General features: G+C 45.6%; 1 protein-coding gene across 1 annotated transcript; it reads left to right on the plus strand.

Moving 5' to 3' along the window:
- Positions 1-1028: 1028 nt before the first annotated feature.
- Rflnb (refilin B) lies at positions 1029-9776 on the plus strand. Its single transcript, XM_076869525.1, has 3 exons — positions 1029-1386; positions 4017-4126; positions 6465-9776. Exons 1-3 carry the CDS (start codon positions 1171-1173, stop codon positions 6793-6795), a joined length of 657 nt encoding a protein of 218 aa, XP_076725640.1. The 5' UTR covers positions 1029-1170; the 3' UTR covers positions 6796-9776.
- Positions 9777-17126: the final 7350 nt, after the last annotated feature.

The raw sequence follows: 17126 nt of genomic DNA on the forward strand, positions 1-17126 counted from the left end.
GGAAATAATTCCCTAGCCCAGGGTACACCCCTCTTCAGAGCTGGCGCCTGCTGTGTAGGTATGGCAAAAACTTCAATTCCAGGTCCTTAACTGAGCGTCTATCAGAAGCCCCTGGGCCACTTTCTCTACTTGCTGGTGATCATGGACATCTCTGTGAGAAAAGACACTGGATTTGGGAACAGCCCAGTCCTACAACCAGCATCTACCTAAAGGAGTTCCCACTCAGGAAGATCTTCTCTGTCAAACCAAAGGAAGAGATGTATGCAGTCTGGTTTTTAGAAGCAATCCCATCAGGAGGGGTGCAAGGCCAAACATTCCTGTGAATGAAAAGCTGTGGCCCCCCACTGGAGGGCTACAGGCCCCTGAGAAAACCTGTGGGCGGCCTATTGGGCTGGTTCATTTTATTGGAGATTCGAGTTTGAACCCATAGACCTTCCCTGTTTGGCGTGGTCACAGACTATTCGGCGGAGCACCCCCGGGGAGTCCCGAGGAGTAACAAGTAGGCCGGCTTTCCTCTGGGGCAGACGTGAGAGCCAGAGTCCACCCTGCTGAGCCAACAGGCGGCTGGAGCCATACGAAGCGCATTAACTATTAATAATTTCCAGTTGTTTGCTCGTTCTCCCAGGCCTCTGCAGGCTGACACTCTGCTCTGGCTCCCCTGGACCGCCAGGTCTGGAGATATTAGCGCCTCCGGGGCTCCACTGGGACAGGGCAAGGGGGGTCGACGCGACCCCAGGGCCCCAGCCCGAGCGGGATTCCCGCGCCCATCCGTGATAGAGTGAGGGGCCGGGAGGGGCCGGGGTGCCTAATCCTCCCGCTGCAAGGCTTGCTCCGCGCTCCAGGAGCGCAGCAGTCGGCGCCTGGGGCGGGCTCAGCCGCGGGGCATAAAGTAGCGCGGGCGGCGCACTGCGGGAGCGCAGCGGCCCCTGGCGCCGGGCCTCGCGGCGCGGCCAGTGCGGGCTGGGCCCGGCGGGCGGGCGGGCGGCCGGGGCGGGGCTGAGGGCGGGGCTCGGAGCGCGGCCGTCGGCGAGACCCGGACGGCGCGCGGGCGGCCGGGCAGGGAGGGCGGCCCTGAGGGCAGCAGCCCCCGCCCGCGTGTGCGCCCCTCTAGGCCCTCTCTCATCCGCGACCCCGACACCGTGTGCCCCCGAGCCCGCCACGCACACAGCCATGGTGGGTCGGCTGAGCCTGCAGGATGTGCCCGAGCTCGTGGACACGAAGAAGAAGGGCGACGGCGTCCTGGACAGCCCGGACTCGGGGCTGCCCCCCAGCCCCAGCCCCAGCCACTGGGGGCTGGCGGCGGCCGGGGGTGGCGCCGGCGGCGGGGAGCGCACGCCGGCCCCCGGGACGCTGGAGCCCGATGCGGTGGTGACCCCAGCAGCCCCGGTGAGTGGCCCCGCGCGGACTCCTTCCCTCCCCAGCCCACTCGCGACAGGCCCTGGGGGTTACCAGCGGTGGTGCCGCCCCGCCCGGGGCGCGCTGTCAATGCCACCACCCGCTCGCTCGTCGGGACGGCGTGGCCGTCCCTGGGAGCCCGGGGCGGGAGCGCAGCAAGAGCCTGGCCAGCTGGAGCCGGTGGCTGGAAAATTGTCATCGCCTGGGAGGCGCGGGAGCCCCGGGAGAGGCAAGCCGCCTCTCCTCCCTTCGAGGTGGCTGCTCCTGGGGCTGCCAGGCTGCGGTTCAGCCACATTCCTGCTTGGGCGGGGCGGTTGGGGCTCCCGGGATACCAACCGGGAAATCCAGCCTTTCCCCGACCGTGGGCCCAACACCCCGCGGGCTTTGCCCATCTCAGGCGGCCCCAAGACCTGCCTCCTCTTGGCAGCTCCAGGGCAGGGGTGTGCCCTGGGCTTCTCCATTCAGAGAGAAATCTGGGCCAGCCTTGGGGACCTTTTAAGAAGATTCACTCCATGAACCTCCAGCTTCCTTGGTGGCCCCCATTGTCCTGAACACCTAATCCAGCTGGTGTCTTGTACTTAGTAGATGGGAAGCCTTCAGGTGGCAGGAACTTTTACTCCTTTTAATTTAAAACTTATTTTAAAAGAAACTAAACTCCACCAAGTCTATTTTGCCTTAGGAATCGCTCAGACATGGAAGTGTGTTGCTTTTACCGGCAGCCCGGAGGCCACATCCTGTCTACAGTTGAAGCTCAAAGTGGGGCTTGGAGATAGGTGTTTTCCACCCTGTCCCCTGGGGTGAAGTAGTTAGTGGCAGCATTGTTCTTAAGGTCCCATGTTAGAGCTTTGATGGTGCTGTACTAGACCCCTCTGAGGCCTCAGTGCATTCCCTCATTTCCATTTCAAGGCAGTACTTCATTCAATTTAGCCTTGGGAACTTTCCCTATCTGGCTGTTTCTAGCCTATCTTCCACCTGCTTTGACCACAGGCTAGACACACAGCGGTGCCTCTGAGACCCTCTGCCTGGCATGCACTCGGCCTCTTACCTCTCTCAAAATTCTATTGTCACCTTTTCTGGGAAGCCTTCCTTGATGCTTCCCAGAGCCTTGCTAAAGTCTCTGGTATAGTCTTCATTCTCTAGTGGCACCAAGTACGTGGGTCTGTCATAACCTCTGCCACCCTGCCCCAACCCCATCCTACACAGGAAGCAAGGTGGAGCCCAGGCAATATGTGTGGTGTGGGCAGGCTTGAGAGCAGAGAAGGCAGAGTCAAGAGAAGGGCATGGTAGGGTGGATGTCCTGTGAGTGCTGGAGAGCACCTGACTCCTCCTGGTGGCTTTGTCATCCCCCACTTCCCAGGACTGCCTGGGAGGTGCCCCTACTATTGGGGGCAGAGAGCTAGAGGCAGAGCAGGGCTCACTGTCACTATCTGAAGGCTGTTTTCAGAAGGTCTGCAGCAGCCAGTGCATATACCTCACGCACCCCTTCCCATCTACTGACCTTGTTTCAAACTCACATCCCTCCCTCAGTCTGGGCCCCACCCACACCCAGGAGCTAGACCCTCAGGACCCAGTGCCTCTCTCTGTCTTGGTCCCCTTAAGCTTTTGTATTTCCGTTCTACAGCCTACTTGACTTGACACTTTGTCCTGGTAATACAATAAGGGTCTCAGGGCCAGCCTGAGAAATGATTACCTCCTTCTGTCATGGAGGACCTGGGGGCAGGACTGCCACCTCCACACCCTGGCACAAGTGTAGATCCTTCTCTCAAATTAGGCAAAGAAAATGACAGATCTCAAGACACCAGGGAATACAAAAGGCTGCCAGGTCAAACTCTGCTCTGTGCTTATCTTTGCACATAGAAACCACAAAAGCCCTAATTCCAGCAAATTGGGTGACTAGGGCGGAACTGTCTCCTGATGAGTCAGAGTGCCAGTGCCTTGACCAGGTGGAGATGCTTACCCTCCAGGAAGGCTGTGCTCTGGGGCGTGGAATGTTCTGGGTGATGGAGGTGATGTGGAGAACTGTTGGTGACCCTCTAACAGATGAGGCTCCCAGTTAGCCAGAGCATTGGGTGATGTGAATGTGATGTCCCTGAGGCAAAAGGGGGGGGGGGAAGTGGGAGGGAGTCTTCAGTTTTAAAAAGAATCCCTGCTTCAGTCTTTCTGGAGTGTTGCTGAGACAATGATAGAGGGGGTGCCACATAATTGAGGGTTCTGAAGAGTTAAGCTCCAGTTCATGGAGGCTTCCTCACCACACGGCTTCTGCGGTACGGCGGCTCCTGGGTCTGGCCAGCATCCTGTTGCTGAGCTCCTGTCTCTTTTCTGCCTTTCACAAAACTGCAGTGGTAGAAGGGGTGCAAATAAGGTAATAGGGCATGGGGCATAATTCTTCTGAGGGCACAGAATACTTTCAGGATCAACCTGAGATTTGAATTTGAGCCTCCTGGCTCCTTGTCCAGTGCTCTTCCTAGGCTGTGGGTCAACCCTTCCCTGGTGTCCCCAGGATGAGGGACACAGATCACAGTGGAGCCATCAGCTGGAGGCTCAGAGGCAAGGCCTTCAGTGGGATGTATGTGTCCATTGGCCTGTGGTAGCTCTAATGACCTTCTTTTCTGTTCTGGAAGAACCCAGCCTCTCTCCCCAACACCCTGGCTGTCAGCTGCTCACCAAGGCTGTGCCCCCTGTCCTTTGGCGAAGGTGTGGAGTTTGACCCCTTACCACCAACGGAAGTAAGGTAAATATAGCAATCCCTGAGTTTATTTCCTTTTTTTTTTCTTTTTCCTATTACTGGGGATTGAATCCATAGATGTTTTACCACTAACCTACATCCTCAATCCTTTTTATTTTTTATTTTGAGACAGGGTCTTGCTAAATTGCTAAGGGTCTTGCTAACTTGCCGAGTCTGGCCTTAAATTTGCAATCCTCCTGCCTCAATCTCCTGAATCACTGGGATTATAGGCCTGTGCCTCTGTGTCTGCCTGATCCTTTGACTTTATTTCTTAAATTTTCATTTTTTATTCCAGACATAATTTCCTGTTATTTAAAAATTTATTAATTATGCAAATATGACAAATACTATTGATAGTTTGGTGGGTACTCTTTTTTAAAAATATTTTTTAGTTGTCATTGGATCTTTTAATTTTATTTACTTGATATGTGGTGCTGAGGATCGAACCCAGGGCCTCACACATGCTAGGCAAGCGCTCTACCACTGAGCCACAACTCCAGCCCCATTGGTGGGTACTCTTTAGGAATTTTTTTTAACGTTCTAATCAATTAAATAGATACTCTTTTTACAATAAAAATTAGATCATATGATTCATAAAGTTCTGCAGCTTGCTTTATGTGCTTTATATCTCATGGCTATTGGATGTTAAAAATTTTGCTGAATATTAATTCAACTTTCCTGGAGCTGCCTCTCCACCTGCACCCCATGCTCTGACCCCTCTTCAAGGTGCTGTAACCTTGTCTCATGTTACAATGTCACCGGACAAATGCCAGCCTTCCTCTAGAATGATCTCATCCAGGATTATCTGGGGGCAAAGATTCATGGGGAGACTCCTTTAAAGATATATCATTTTTTAGAGAAAGGAATCTTACTTTTGGTGACTGGTGGTTTTATAGTTGGAGTTTCAGTTGCATTACACAAAGGGCCCTTTGATGTGGAACAAAGAGGGGTTCATCAGTTTTGAGGTGAGCAGTTTAGCCTTTTATTCCTGTGGAGCTTGTATTTCCAACAAAACAAGGACGTGGCTTCATGATATTAGCTTCTACCAGCATCTTAGCTACTTGCCCAAAGAACAGACCTTTCCATCCAACTCACAGAAAGAATTCTGGTTCTCAGTCACCTGATGGGCATAAAAGCTGTTTGATGCATCTGTGTTAACTTTTAAATTACCAAAGGACTTAAAAAACAATAAAGTACCTGAAGAATGTAAATGGTAACTTATTTATGGAAATTAAGATTGCAATTGGTTTTCACTTATAAGATCAGGTCCCTAAGTCCCTAGGTTTGGGAGGTTTCTAAAACAAAGGTGCCCCTCATACTAGGTCTGGTAGAGCCAAGCTTCCAGAATCAGCATTCAGGAGTTCTGGTTTTTTTCCTTTTCTTATTAAAGAACCAGTTGATCCCTTGAGGGGACAGAAGCTGCTTATAAATGGAAGAGTAGAATCTATTTTGTTCTATAAGACAGTCATGTACCATTATGCGTCAGAAATTCATTCAAAGAAAGGTCCCATTAGGTAATTTTTAAAAATATTTTTAAGTTGTAGATGGACACAATACCTTTATATTTTATTTTTTTATACCTTTATATTTATTTTTACGTGGTGCTGGGGTTTGAACCCAGTGCCTCACACATGCTAGGCAAGTACTCTGCCTCTGAGGTACAACTCAGTCCTCCATTAGGCAATTTTGTCTTTGTGTGAACATCATAGAATATATTCCCACAAACTAAGAAGGCTATGATATCTCAGGCCATGCAATCTCAGGGGGTCCACTGTCATATGTGGGGCCATTGTTTACTGAAATGTCGTTAAGTGGTACACGACTGTAATTACACTGACAGCACTTGCTCAGTGTTGACACCCTGCCCCTTTATTGAGTACCCTTTACAGAAAGAGGAAACTGAGGCTTGGACAGGTTAAGTATCCTGACTGAGGGCTCCAGGCCTAAGTTAATGGGAACAGAATCCAGGGGGTCTGGCCTGCAATGGGAAACATTGAGCACAGGGAATACTTTGGAACCTTGCACATCTACCTTCCAGTCCCCTTAATCCAGTCAATCAATCCATCAATCCCAGTTCCTCCACTCAGTGGCACGGTGACCTTCATCTCTGGAGCTCACTTTCCGCTCCCAAGGTTGTAGAGATTAAATTAGATCCTATGAATTCAAGTGCTTGGAATGCTAGTACCTGGCACGGAATAAGTACTTCATAAACTGTGCTGCTTCATATTGACGTTGGCAGGTCTCAGACTTGTATCCCACAAGAGATTCAGAGTCACAATTGGGACCCTGTCCCCCTGGCTCAGAGGAACAACCTCATGCTGCCTGATTTGTCCCCCCTCCCCAGGTATACTTCCTCAGTCAAGTATGACTCAGAGCGACACTTCATTGATGATGTGCAGCTGCCACTGGGCCTGGCAGTGGCCTCCTGCAGCCAGACAGTCACCTGTATCCCCAATTGCACATGGCGCAACTACAAGGCTGAGGTGCGCTTTGAGCCCCGCCACAAGCCCACACGCTTCCTCAGCACCACCATTGTCTACCCGAAGTACCCCAAGACCGTCTACACCACCACCCTGGATTACAACTGCCACAAGAAGCTGAGGAGATTCCTGTCCAGCGTGGAGCTGGAGGCCACAGAGTTCCTGGGCAACGATTGCCTCTCGGATGAATGCTGACTCAGAAGGATGGCTTGGGGTTGAGCCAGCTTTTCCGCTGCCTTGGTCCCCAGTCCACCCTGGGCAAGTTGGGCGATGTTGTCCTTGCATATCATTCCAGCCCCAGAGTCGGACCTGGGAATACCTCTAAGCCCAACCTGGGGGAAAAAAATCAAGCATCTTGCAATTATTGAGATACTTGGTTTTGTTTTTTTAATTTTCAAATTATCTTTAAAAGGAATATATTTCCTGATTTGCTGCTTTTAAAGGAGTATATTTCCAGAGTTTCCCAAAAGTCTCAATTTGATGAAAAAAAAAAAATAAAAAGAAAACCAGAGCAAAAGAAAATGGCAACAGTTTGAACCAGGGAGGGCGGAGGACCGCTCTTCCTCCACTGTCAGTGTGTCTGAAAAAAGAGCTTGGAAAAGTCCCTGGGACGGAAAAAGTGAGCTTTAAGACCTTCTAGCCACAGGTGTCTTCCCTGCTACTAAAGTGTAGCTGTTTCAGTAGGTCCTGATGCCCATATGTGTTCAATCTGGGGAGAGCTGAGTTTCATTCCATTCTTTATTTCCACTTCCATTTTTATTTCCTGTTAACCCAAACTTTTGGAATTCTCTCGATCTTTTTTTTTTTTTTTAATGATATGGAAAAACCCCAAACCAAAATAAGAGATGCCTTAAAAATAAAACCCACTTCACTGCCTTCTCTCCTGTTTCAGAAGGTCAAATGGACACATGGCCCAGTTTGGGAGCAGTGGCTTCCATCTGTTCCCTGCAGGTGTGTTGCGGGCACAGGCTCTGGCGGCATCCTTGCACACTTGGCATCTGGTTCACATCTTGTGTAACTCTCTTGATAGGTACTGTGGGGTTTCAATACGACTTTCCCGTTTTTTCATAAAGGAAAATATAGCAGAGGGCTCCTCTGAGAGAGATGGCATTTTAAAAGAATGCTTTGGAAAACATTTTTGGGACTCCAGGAGGGAGGTTTCCACTCAGGACTGACATGCCTAAGACCCACTGCCACCAGGAAGAGACAGATGTAGATGTTTCTGGTGATCCAGCTCATCATGACTATCTTGATGGACCCAACTGAGGACTTTGGTGGTGTCAAAGTTGCAGAGAAATTGGGTCTAATGCAAGGAATCTTGCTTAACATCCTCTGAGGCTATGCTTCGGCGAATTTAGTGTAAGGAATTGTGTCACAATTTGACTTTAATGCCCGGCTACTGTAGCCAAAGTGGACATTTCTTTCCTGCCGCTGTATAAAGGGAAGTGACCACCGTGGGGTTAAGTGTGAACTGAAGATGTTCCCGAGGCAACTTCAAGAGCTCAGCGGAGCCACTGCAGCAGGGATGGTGCTGGGTGGGGCAGAGGTGGCACCAGGCTGCCCTTCCTCACCAGGCTCTCACCAACACCCCACCACCCCCAGCCCCAGCCCCAGATTCTTAGAATCTCCTGCCAGTCTCTGCAGGTCTGGAGTGTAGAAAGTGGCAGATGGACTTTCCCCCCAATATTGGAAAAAACAAACCATACATATTTCCTTTGAATACATCCAAATTATGTCAAGTGCCCCAGGGTTACAGCGCTCTGTGGTTTCTGCCTCCTGCTGTATCTCCAGGTTTTTATGGATGGCATCCTTGTGTCCTAAAAGCAAAATATTGAGAACTCTCTGGGAACCCTGGAGCCACAGCAGGGAGTTTTGTTATGATGAAAGCAGGTGCCATGATAATCGCTCTCATTTAAAGGACAGGAGGGGCTGGGGATGTGGCTCAAGCGGTAGCGCGCTCGCCTGGCATGCGTGCGGCCCGGGTTCGATCCTCAGCACCACATACAAACAAAGATGTATGAAAACTGAAAAATAAATATTGAAATTTAAAAAAAAAAAATAAAAAAAAAAATAAAGGACAGGAGCCCTCTTAGAGCCATTGCATCTGGCATCCTCTGCAGAGACAATGTCTGGTCTCTTATGCGCCTAACAAATGGGACACATCCCCAGATGGAGTTTCAGTCAGCTTCATGGTCCCAAGTTTGCCAGGGAGCACCTCAGCTGGGATCCAGTGAGAAGTGTCACTCTGGGACCCCATGGTCTCTTCCACTGTGTACAGAGCAACAAATTGCCACCTGCCTTTGGAGAGTAAATTCCACCACATTTATTGGTAAAAATGGATTTTCTATCTGATTTCTTAGTGTTGATAAATAGTAAGTGTGATTTTTAAATTATGCTAGGAAAATTCCCAGAGCTTTGGGAGACACTTGGATGAGCTCTGAGGAACGCTGTGGGCAGGGCGACAGGGGACAGAATGTAGAAGAATGTGGCCTCTGAGTTTTTTTTGAGGGGTGCCCTCCTGAGATTTTTTTTCATCTTAGGGGATCGTGTGGAGTTCAGGCAAGTCACTCTAGGTGTGGAAAGAACCTGAACCTTACCAGTCAAGTAAGTTGAAGTGAGCGATGGTGGACGTGTAAGGCGTGTGGACAGGCGGGGTCTATTTTGTTAAGTTATTCACTAGGGAACCAGCTGGGATCCTTTCTAAACCCTTTCCCCCTTCCAAACCTGCTTTGCTGACTGTTGCAGAAATGGAAACACATGGAGACACCCTGGAACTCTCCCGTGCGGATGAAATGCCACCAGCCTGTGGTGGAGTCATGTTAGTTTTTTTCAGGGCGGAAGTGGTGATTTTTAAACTCAGTGATTAAAAGCAAACATTCCTAAGTGTGCCTGAGAGATACAGTTTGTTAATTAAAAAAGCTTTTCACTCAGTCTCCTAAATTAGGGCTTTCATGTAAGAGGATGATTTGTATTTTCAGAGGAAACTTGTTTTGCTTTCAAAGTACTGACTTTTAGAAAGACTGAACTTGAACAAGTATCTTCCCACTTGACATTTTTCCTATTTCTAACCTTAGGAAATCCAGAACAGTGTTGAACAAAACTGTGTTTTAAATTTATGTCACCTCTGTCCCGTTCCATTTTGCTTTGTGACTTCTCCATTCAACAATAAATTATCTAAAAAATAAAACCGAGGGATGCTTCTCTTTCTTTAAAAAAAAAAAAGGAAAATTATAGTATTTGGTTCATCAGAGTGAGGAAAATAGCTCCTTGTCTTGAGCAATGTTAAGATCATTATATGTTTAACAGTGTACATCTGCAGACATGAGACAATTTTCTGGGGGCAGCTAGATACAGATAGTTTTAAGGGAATTTGTTTCTAGATTTGATGTGTACTCTTTCCCAAAATTTTCTTTTTCTTTTCTGCAGTGCTGGGGATGGAGCCCAGGGCTTCATGCATGCCAGGCAAGTGCTCTACCACTAAGCCCCAGTCCCAGCCCAATTCTTTCCGAAAATTGAAATTTTAGAAGATGCAGCCGTGACTGGAGATGTCAGGCCATTTCTCTTTTTTCCATCTCCCCTTCCAAATTGTCCTTTTTTTCATTTTATAGAAGAAATCCATACTTCAGTCTAATTGGGAGAAAACTGCAGGAGTATACGGGGACAGCAGAGAGGACCTGCTCTAGGAACTCACAGCTGGGGTTTCCTGTCTGTGTGAATCCTGCACATAATTCCTTTAAGGATGACCAAGGATGAGGAGCAAAAATAGCTTGAGTTGGGCTGGGGCTGTGGCTCAGTGGTAGAGCACTTGCCTGGCATGTGTGAGGCACTGGGTTCGATTCTCAGCACCACATATAAATAAAATAAGGGACTATCAACAACTAAAAACATACTTAAAAATAGCTTGAGTTGGGATGTTCTCCTCTCCAGGGTCTCACAAAGCAAGACAGGGTACTGACTTTCACTGAGTGCTCACATCTCTTCAATCTCAGCCTATCATCTTCCCTGTGGGAAAGTCCTATAGGGAAGGAGAAGTAATATCTTTTCCTTACCTGTGGCAAGGTTCATGGCTGAGAACCCTCTAACAAAAGACAGATTAACAAGAGAAAAGCCTACAGACTGATTTAATGGCAGTTTCACATGACACAGGAACCTTTGGAAAGAGACCTGTGTGTTTTTATGGAGAGTTGTGCAGAAGTTAGGTTGGAGGAAAACGGGTCTGATCTGATGGTAATAAACTAGGGAGGGAATGCTCCTTGCCAGGCCTGTTTGTTCTGTTTCTTTTTGGCATCTCCTTGTGACATTCTTTCCATGGGTGGGGCAAAAGGCAGGACACCTGTCACAGGAGGGTCTTCAGGGCAGAGAGAGAAGGTTAGAGAGTGACTCTCTGAGGTTTTATAGCCTGCCTCTGGGGAGAAGGAGAAAGGAAAGGAATTCTAGTTTCATGGCCTGCCTCAAGGTAGGAAGTGGGGAGGGAAGATCAGAGAGACCTTTCTACTTTGTGTTTTCTCCATTTCTTGCAGCTTAAATTATGCAGCATGCCTATAGGTTCTGTATTAAATAAATAAATATATATTTTTTTGTAGTTGAACACAATACCTTTATTTTTTTTAATGTTTATTTTTTAGTTTTAGGTGGACACAATATCTTTATTTTATTTTTATGTGATGCTGAGAATCGAACCCAGTTCCCCATGCATGCTAGGCGAGCTCTCTGCCGCTTGAGCCACATCCCCAGCCCAAAATACCTTTATTTTATTTATTTGTTTTTATGTGGTGCTGAGGATGAACCCAGTGCCTCACATATGCTAGGCGGGTGCTCTACTGCTGAGCCACAACCCCAGCCTCAAGGTTCTGTATTTTGAGATACAATTTTCTTCACCCTATCAGTTTCTTTGGGCAAAGCAAAGAGAGGCCCCCAACTGGGAGCATGGAGCACACCTGTAATCCCAGCTGCTAGGAGACTGAGGCAGGAGGATCCCAAGTTTAAGGCCAGCCTTGGCAACTCAAAATAGAAACAAAAATATACAGGGCTGAGGATGTAGCTTAGTCATAGAGAAGTTTTGGATTCCAGCTCCAGTACTGGGGAGAGAAAAAGGAAGAAAGAAGAGAAATGGAGGCCTTTTATTTCATTATTTTATTTAAGCGTCAAGTAGAAGGCTCTAAGCTCTATTTGCTTATCTTTTGAGTTATGAATCAAAAATAAATATGCCCTAAGAATACATAGTATCATTTCTGTAACTTTTTTTTTTAAATCAGGGCTGGGGCATAGTTCAGGGATAGAGCTCATACCTAGCATGCACAGGGACCCATGTTCCATCACCAGCATGGCAAAAATAAATAAATTTAAAAAATAAGTTTAAAAACCAGCCTCTTCCAAATAGAAATTAAGTCTTATTTGGTTGATTGGGATGACAATGAGGACTAATTTTGCCAATTAGTTTATATGGTATAATACATGGCCAAAATGAATTGGCTCATCAAGCAGCTCCAAAATTGCACAGGAACTCCCTCCCACCCGCTGCTCCCTTGCACTAGGTGCTCTACCACAGAGCCTCAGCCCTGGCCCTGACCTTTAACTCAGTATGCATAAAAGGAGTCACAAAACAAATAAACCTACTGTAGAAAACTGTGAAACTGTGTTTGCTTTTTTTTTTTTTTTTTTTTTTTGTGGTATAGGACACACATACCACTGAGCTATATCCCAGCCCTTTTAATTTTTTTTGTTTTGAAACAGGGTCTCCCTAAGTTGCTGAAGCTGGCCTTGAACTTGTGATTCTCCTGTTTAGTATAGTATCTGGTTTACAGGAGCATGCACCTGGCTAGGAAAATTAATGTGCATAAGATTAAACCTAGAAGTGTGTGTGTGTGTGTGTGTGTGTGTGTGTGTGTGTGTGTGTGTAACCAGAAGTGGGTTGAAACTAATAATGTTTCAAATCCCCTGAACTCTTCTAAGCATATCACAAAGCTGGTGCCCCCCAGGAGAAAGAGTAATAGGTATAATTAACAACATTATGATAAATCTTAGAAAGCCTTTGTGGTAAACTCAGAAATTTAAGAAATGCATAACTCTGTAGATTGAGTAGCAGTTCCTATTGCAAGGAATACCTCTTTTCAAAATGAAATTCTGATAATTTTATTTTTATATAATCACTATCATGTGCTTTGTTTTGTCACTATTTCTCAATGTGTTTTCTGAGGAATACAAATAAGGTTTTACAGTGAGAGAACTTTAAGGAAATGAAAAAACCAAACAAGGGGCTGGGGTTGTGGCATGTATAAAGTACTGGGTTTGATCCTCCGCACCACATAAAAATAGTTAAAATAAAATAAAGGTATTGTTTCCATCTACAACTAAAAACAAAAATTAAAAAAAAAAAGAAAAACCAAACAACACTAAATATATTACATGCAGGGCTCCTTGAAACCATGTAAAAGGCCAGTATCTTCTAAATAGAAATTAAATCTTATTTGACTGGGATAATAATGAGGACTAATCTTGCCAATTGGTTTATGTGGTAAATGAACTGGCTAATAAGCTGTTCCGAATAGTTTTTTGTTTACTTGTTGTATGTTTGTTTTGAGGCAGGATCTCCCTAAGTTGCTAAGGCTAGCCTAGAAATTACAATCCTCCTGCCTCAACCTCCTAAGTCCCTAGGATTGCAAGTATACCCCACTGTACCCAGCAGCAGTTCCAAAATTTTAAAGGAAAACTTTTTTTTTTTTTTCCTCCTCGGTACTGGGCAACCACCGACAAAGTTACAGTGTCAGAAAGCAATGAGCATCTATTTCTTGCTTAAAATATATATATAGGTCTGGAAGGGCAGTTCTACCCCCAGGGGAGGTGTTGAGTTCAGGTCTGTTCCATTTGACTTTGAGATAAGCTAGAGAACTGGCTTAGGTCATATCCTTCTACATGCAAAAGTCCAAAGCTCACCGAGAAGCAAGTACAAATATCCAACCCCACTTAAGGCCTGCACCAGAAACTACACCCTGAAACCTTCACCCATATTCTATTGGCCAAAGCACGTTACATGGCCAAACAGCATCAATGAGTCAGAGAACCATACTTCTCCCATGTTTATAGGAGAAGCAGTGACTATTTCCTGTATAATAAGCTACACCCAATTGGGCATAGTGGCACACACCTGTTACTTGGGAGGCTGAGGCAGGAGGATTGCAAGTTCAAAGCCAGCTTCAAGGCCCAATTTAGCAAGGCCCTCAGCAATTTAGGGAGACTCTGTCTCTAAATAAAATATAAAAATAGCTGGGGATGTGGCTCAGGGGTTGAGTGTCCTTGGGTTTAATCCCAGGTACCAGAAAATAATAATAAAATTAAAAGCGTGGAGGTAGCTCAGTAGCAGAGAGCCCTTGGGATCAATCCCCAATACCAAAAAAATGGCGGGGTGCAGTTACAAAATCCAAACCCGTACCAGATATTTAATACAGAGAACTGCTTACAGAGATTGGAGAGATAAACAGGGACACTGAATCAGAGCCCAGGTTATTAGTAACCGTGAGAAACAACTCCCATGCCCACTGCCTCTTATGGCCATTTCCACCTATTTAGAAAAACAAGAAAAAGATGAGGAAATGAAACCCACAGTAAGAGGAAGGAAGGAAATAATAAAGATAGGAGTAGAAATCCACAAAATAGAAGCAGACAAACAGGGCTGGGTGGGGGTGCAGCTCAGTGGTTCAGTACTTTCCTAGCATACAGCAAGGCCCTAGGTTCAGTCCCCAGCACTGCAAGAGAAAAAAAGAAATAGACAAATTATTATGAAAAATTCAGAAGCAGAAATTTGATTGTTTGAAAAGATTGAAAAAAACTGATAAGTTTCAGCTTGATGGATCAAAAAAATAGAAAACACAAATTATCAATATGATGAAAGGCATAGAGTCTTAAGCTGGATGTGGTATATGCCTGGAGCCCCAGCTCCTGGGAAGACTGAGGTGGCCTCCCAGAAGTTAAGTCTGACCTTGGCAGCATAGCACAAAGAGAGTGATCTTATGGGTGTTGAAAATGTATAATTTTATAAACAACTTTATTAACTATATTTAATTTTATAAACAATTTTTTTAAACATTTATTTTTTAGTTATATTTGGACACAATACCTTTATTTCACTTATTTATTCTTATGTGGTGCCGAGAACTGAACCCAGGGTCTCTCATGTGCAAGGCCAGCGCTCTACCGCTGAGCCATAACCCCAGCCCCAAATTTTTATAAACAATTTTATTAGACAACTTAGATAAAATAGAAAAATTCCTTGCAAAAAAAACTTCCTATCAGACTGATACAAGGCAAAATTTTAAAAATCTGAAAAAAAAAAAACATGGACTCATAACACACAAACCAGGTACATAAATATACATATCAGCAACTCAGGATCACAAGTTCAAGGCCAGCCTCAGCAACTTAGGCCCTAAGCAACTTTGCAAGACCCTGTTTCAAAATTAAAAAAAAAAAAAAAAAAAAAAAATCTGTCAAGAGACACTTTTTTGTGTGTCCTGTTTTCAATCTATATACACTTCATGAAGTGTCTGTTTCAAATTATTCAGAAATTTAATGTTGACTTCAAGGAGCTCTTTGCTTATTCAGGACACAAGTCTCTTGTCATGTGTGAATGCTATTATCCTCTCCAGGCTTCCTCTTTTCTTTTTCTCTGTGGTGCCTGAGGTCCAACATGGGACATCAGTATGTGAGGCAAGCACTATCATTAGTCATTAGCTCCAGGTCCGGCACTCCTTCTTATTTTCTTAATGAAGTTTTAATTTGATGAGCAAATTTATTATTTTTCTTTTATGATTATTCTATTATACAATTGTTATATGCTCCTAAAAATTAGAAAATACATATCATCAAAAATAGAAATCACTCACATTCTTCCCAGAGATAAATTTTGGGGGGAGAACTGGATCTTTTGATGGTATATGGTTGCACTAGTTTATAGGAAAATATCGCTTTTAGATGGTGGCACTGTAAATATTGTTTTCAGCCTCACAGTACTGTAGGCATGGAATCAGCCATCTGGTTCTGAGCCGACATTGTTTTTTTCTTTAAGTGAGAGTTTTATGTTCTTTTTATTAATATTTTTTTTTAGTTTTAAGTGGACACAATATCTTTATTTTTTATTTTTCAAAAATATGTCAATATTTTATTTCTATGTGGTGCTGAGGATAGAACCCAGTGCCTCAAGCATGCTAGGTGAGCATTCTATCACTGAGCCACCTCCCCAGCCCTGCTGGCTTCTTTTTCAGAGTAAGAATTCAGGAGTTTGGGTGTGTCCAACCAATTACTGCTAATTACAAATTACCGTCCTCCTGTGTTTAGCTCATTAAGCTAAAGAAGTACAACTAACAGGATGTTCCCAGAGCCAGCTCAATGCCCCTCCACCCACCTACAGGAGTTCTAACAGAGGCTCCAAAACAGGTAATCTTTTTTTTCTTAGGCTATGTTTGTTTGTTTCTGTGGTGCTGGGGATCAAACCCAAGGTGCTATACCACTGAGCCACATTCCCAGCCCATTTAATTTTTTATTTTGAGGCAGGGTCTCACTAAGTTGCGCAGGCTGGCTTTGAATTTGTTATCCTCCTGCCTTAGCAGCCCAAGTCACTGAGATTACAGGAGTGAACCACCACACTGCTTCTGCTTCTTCTTCTTCTTTTTTTTTTTTTTTTTTTAATATTTTTGTTTTAGTTGTAGTTGGACACAATACCTTTTTTTTTTTTTTTTTTTAATGTGGTGCTGAGGATGGAACCCAGCACCCTGCACATGCCAGGCAAGCGCTCTACGGATGCGCCCCAACCCCAGCCCCATCCACCCTGCTTCTTGAAAAAGTAGTTCAAATTAGTGTGTGTGTGTGTGTGTGTGTGTGTGTGTGGTCCTGGGGATTGAACCCAGGGCCTTGTGCAGGCTAGGCAAGCACTCTACCAACTGTACTATATCTCCAGCTCCTGAATGAATTTTTTCACTCATTTTTGGAGTTTACTTGCATCTTCTTAGTTTCAAGATGGGGCAGGGGTGACTACAGTAAAATATACCACAGTAAAAGGACAAAGGCCAGGAGGGAAGGGGACACACTGCCAGAACCCGGGCTAAGATGAGCAGCTACTACTGAGAACAGACTTAGTCCTGAGCTTCCTTATGAGCAAGACCAAAATGACAAGCAGCCTGTGTAACCATAACTAGCATAAGGACATGAGCTTCCAAAGAAAGGAACTTACTCCTGGCGCTAAGCTCCGAGAGGACTCTACCCCTGCCTGCAGCTATATTAGGGGCATGAAATTCAAGATCCACATATTCTCCTGGTGTTGTTTCCTGTCTGGCCAGGAGGGCAATTAGTAATCCAGTGGGATGGGTACATGCAGTATGTGAGCCCAAATGCCTGGGTTCAAATCCCAGCTTCACCATTTTTTAGCCGTGTAAACTCGGGCAAGTCACCTACACTCTCTATAAAATGGGGATAATAAGAGTTTTGTCCTAGGGATGTTGTTAGGCTTAAATAAATTGATGTGTGCAAAGCTTAGA

Source organism: Callospermophilus lateralis, chromosome 11, assembly GCF_048772815.1.
Source record: "Callospermophilus lateralis isolate mCalLat2 chromosome 11, mCalLat2.hap1, whole genome shotgun sequence".
Classification (NCBI taxonomy): domain Eukaryota; kingdom Metazoa; phylum Chordata; class Mammalia; order Rodentia; family Sciuridae; genus Callospermophilus; species Callospermophilus lateralis.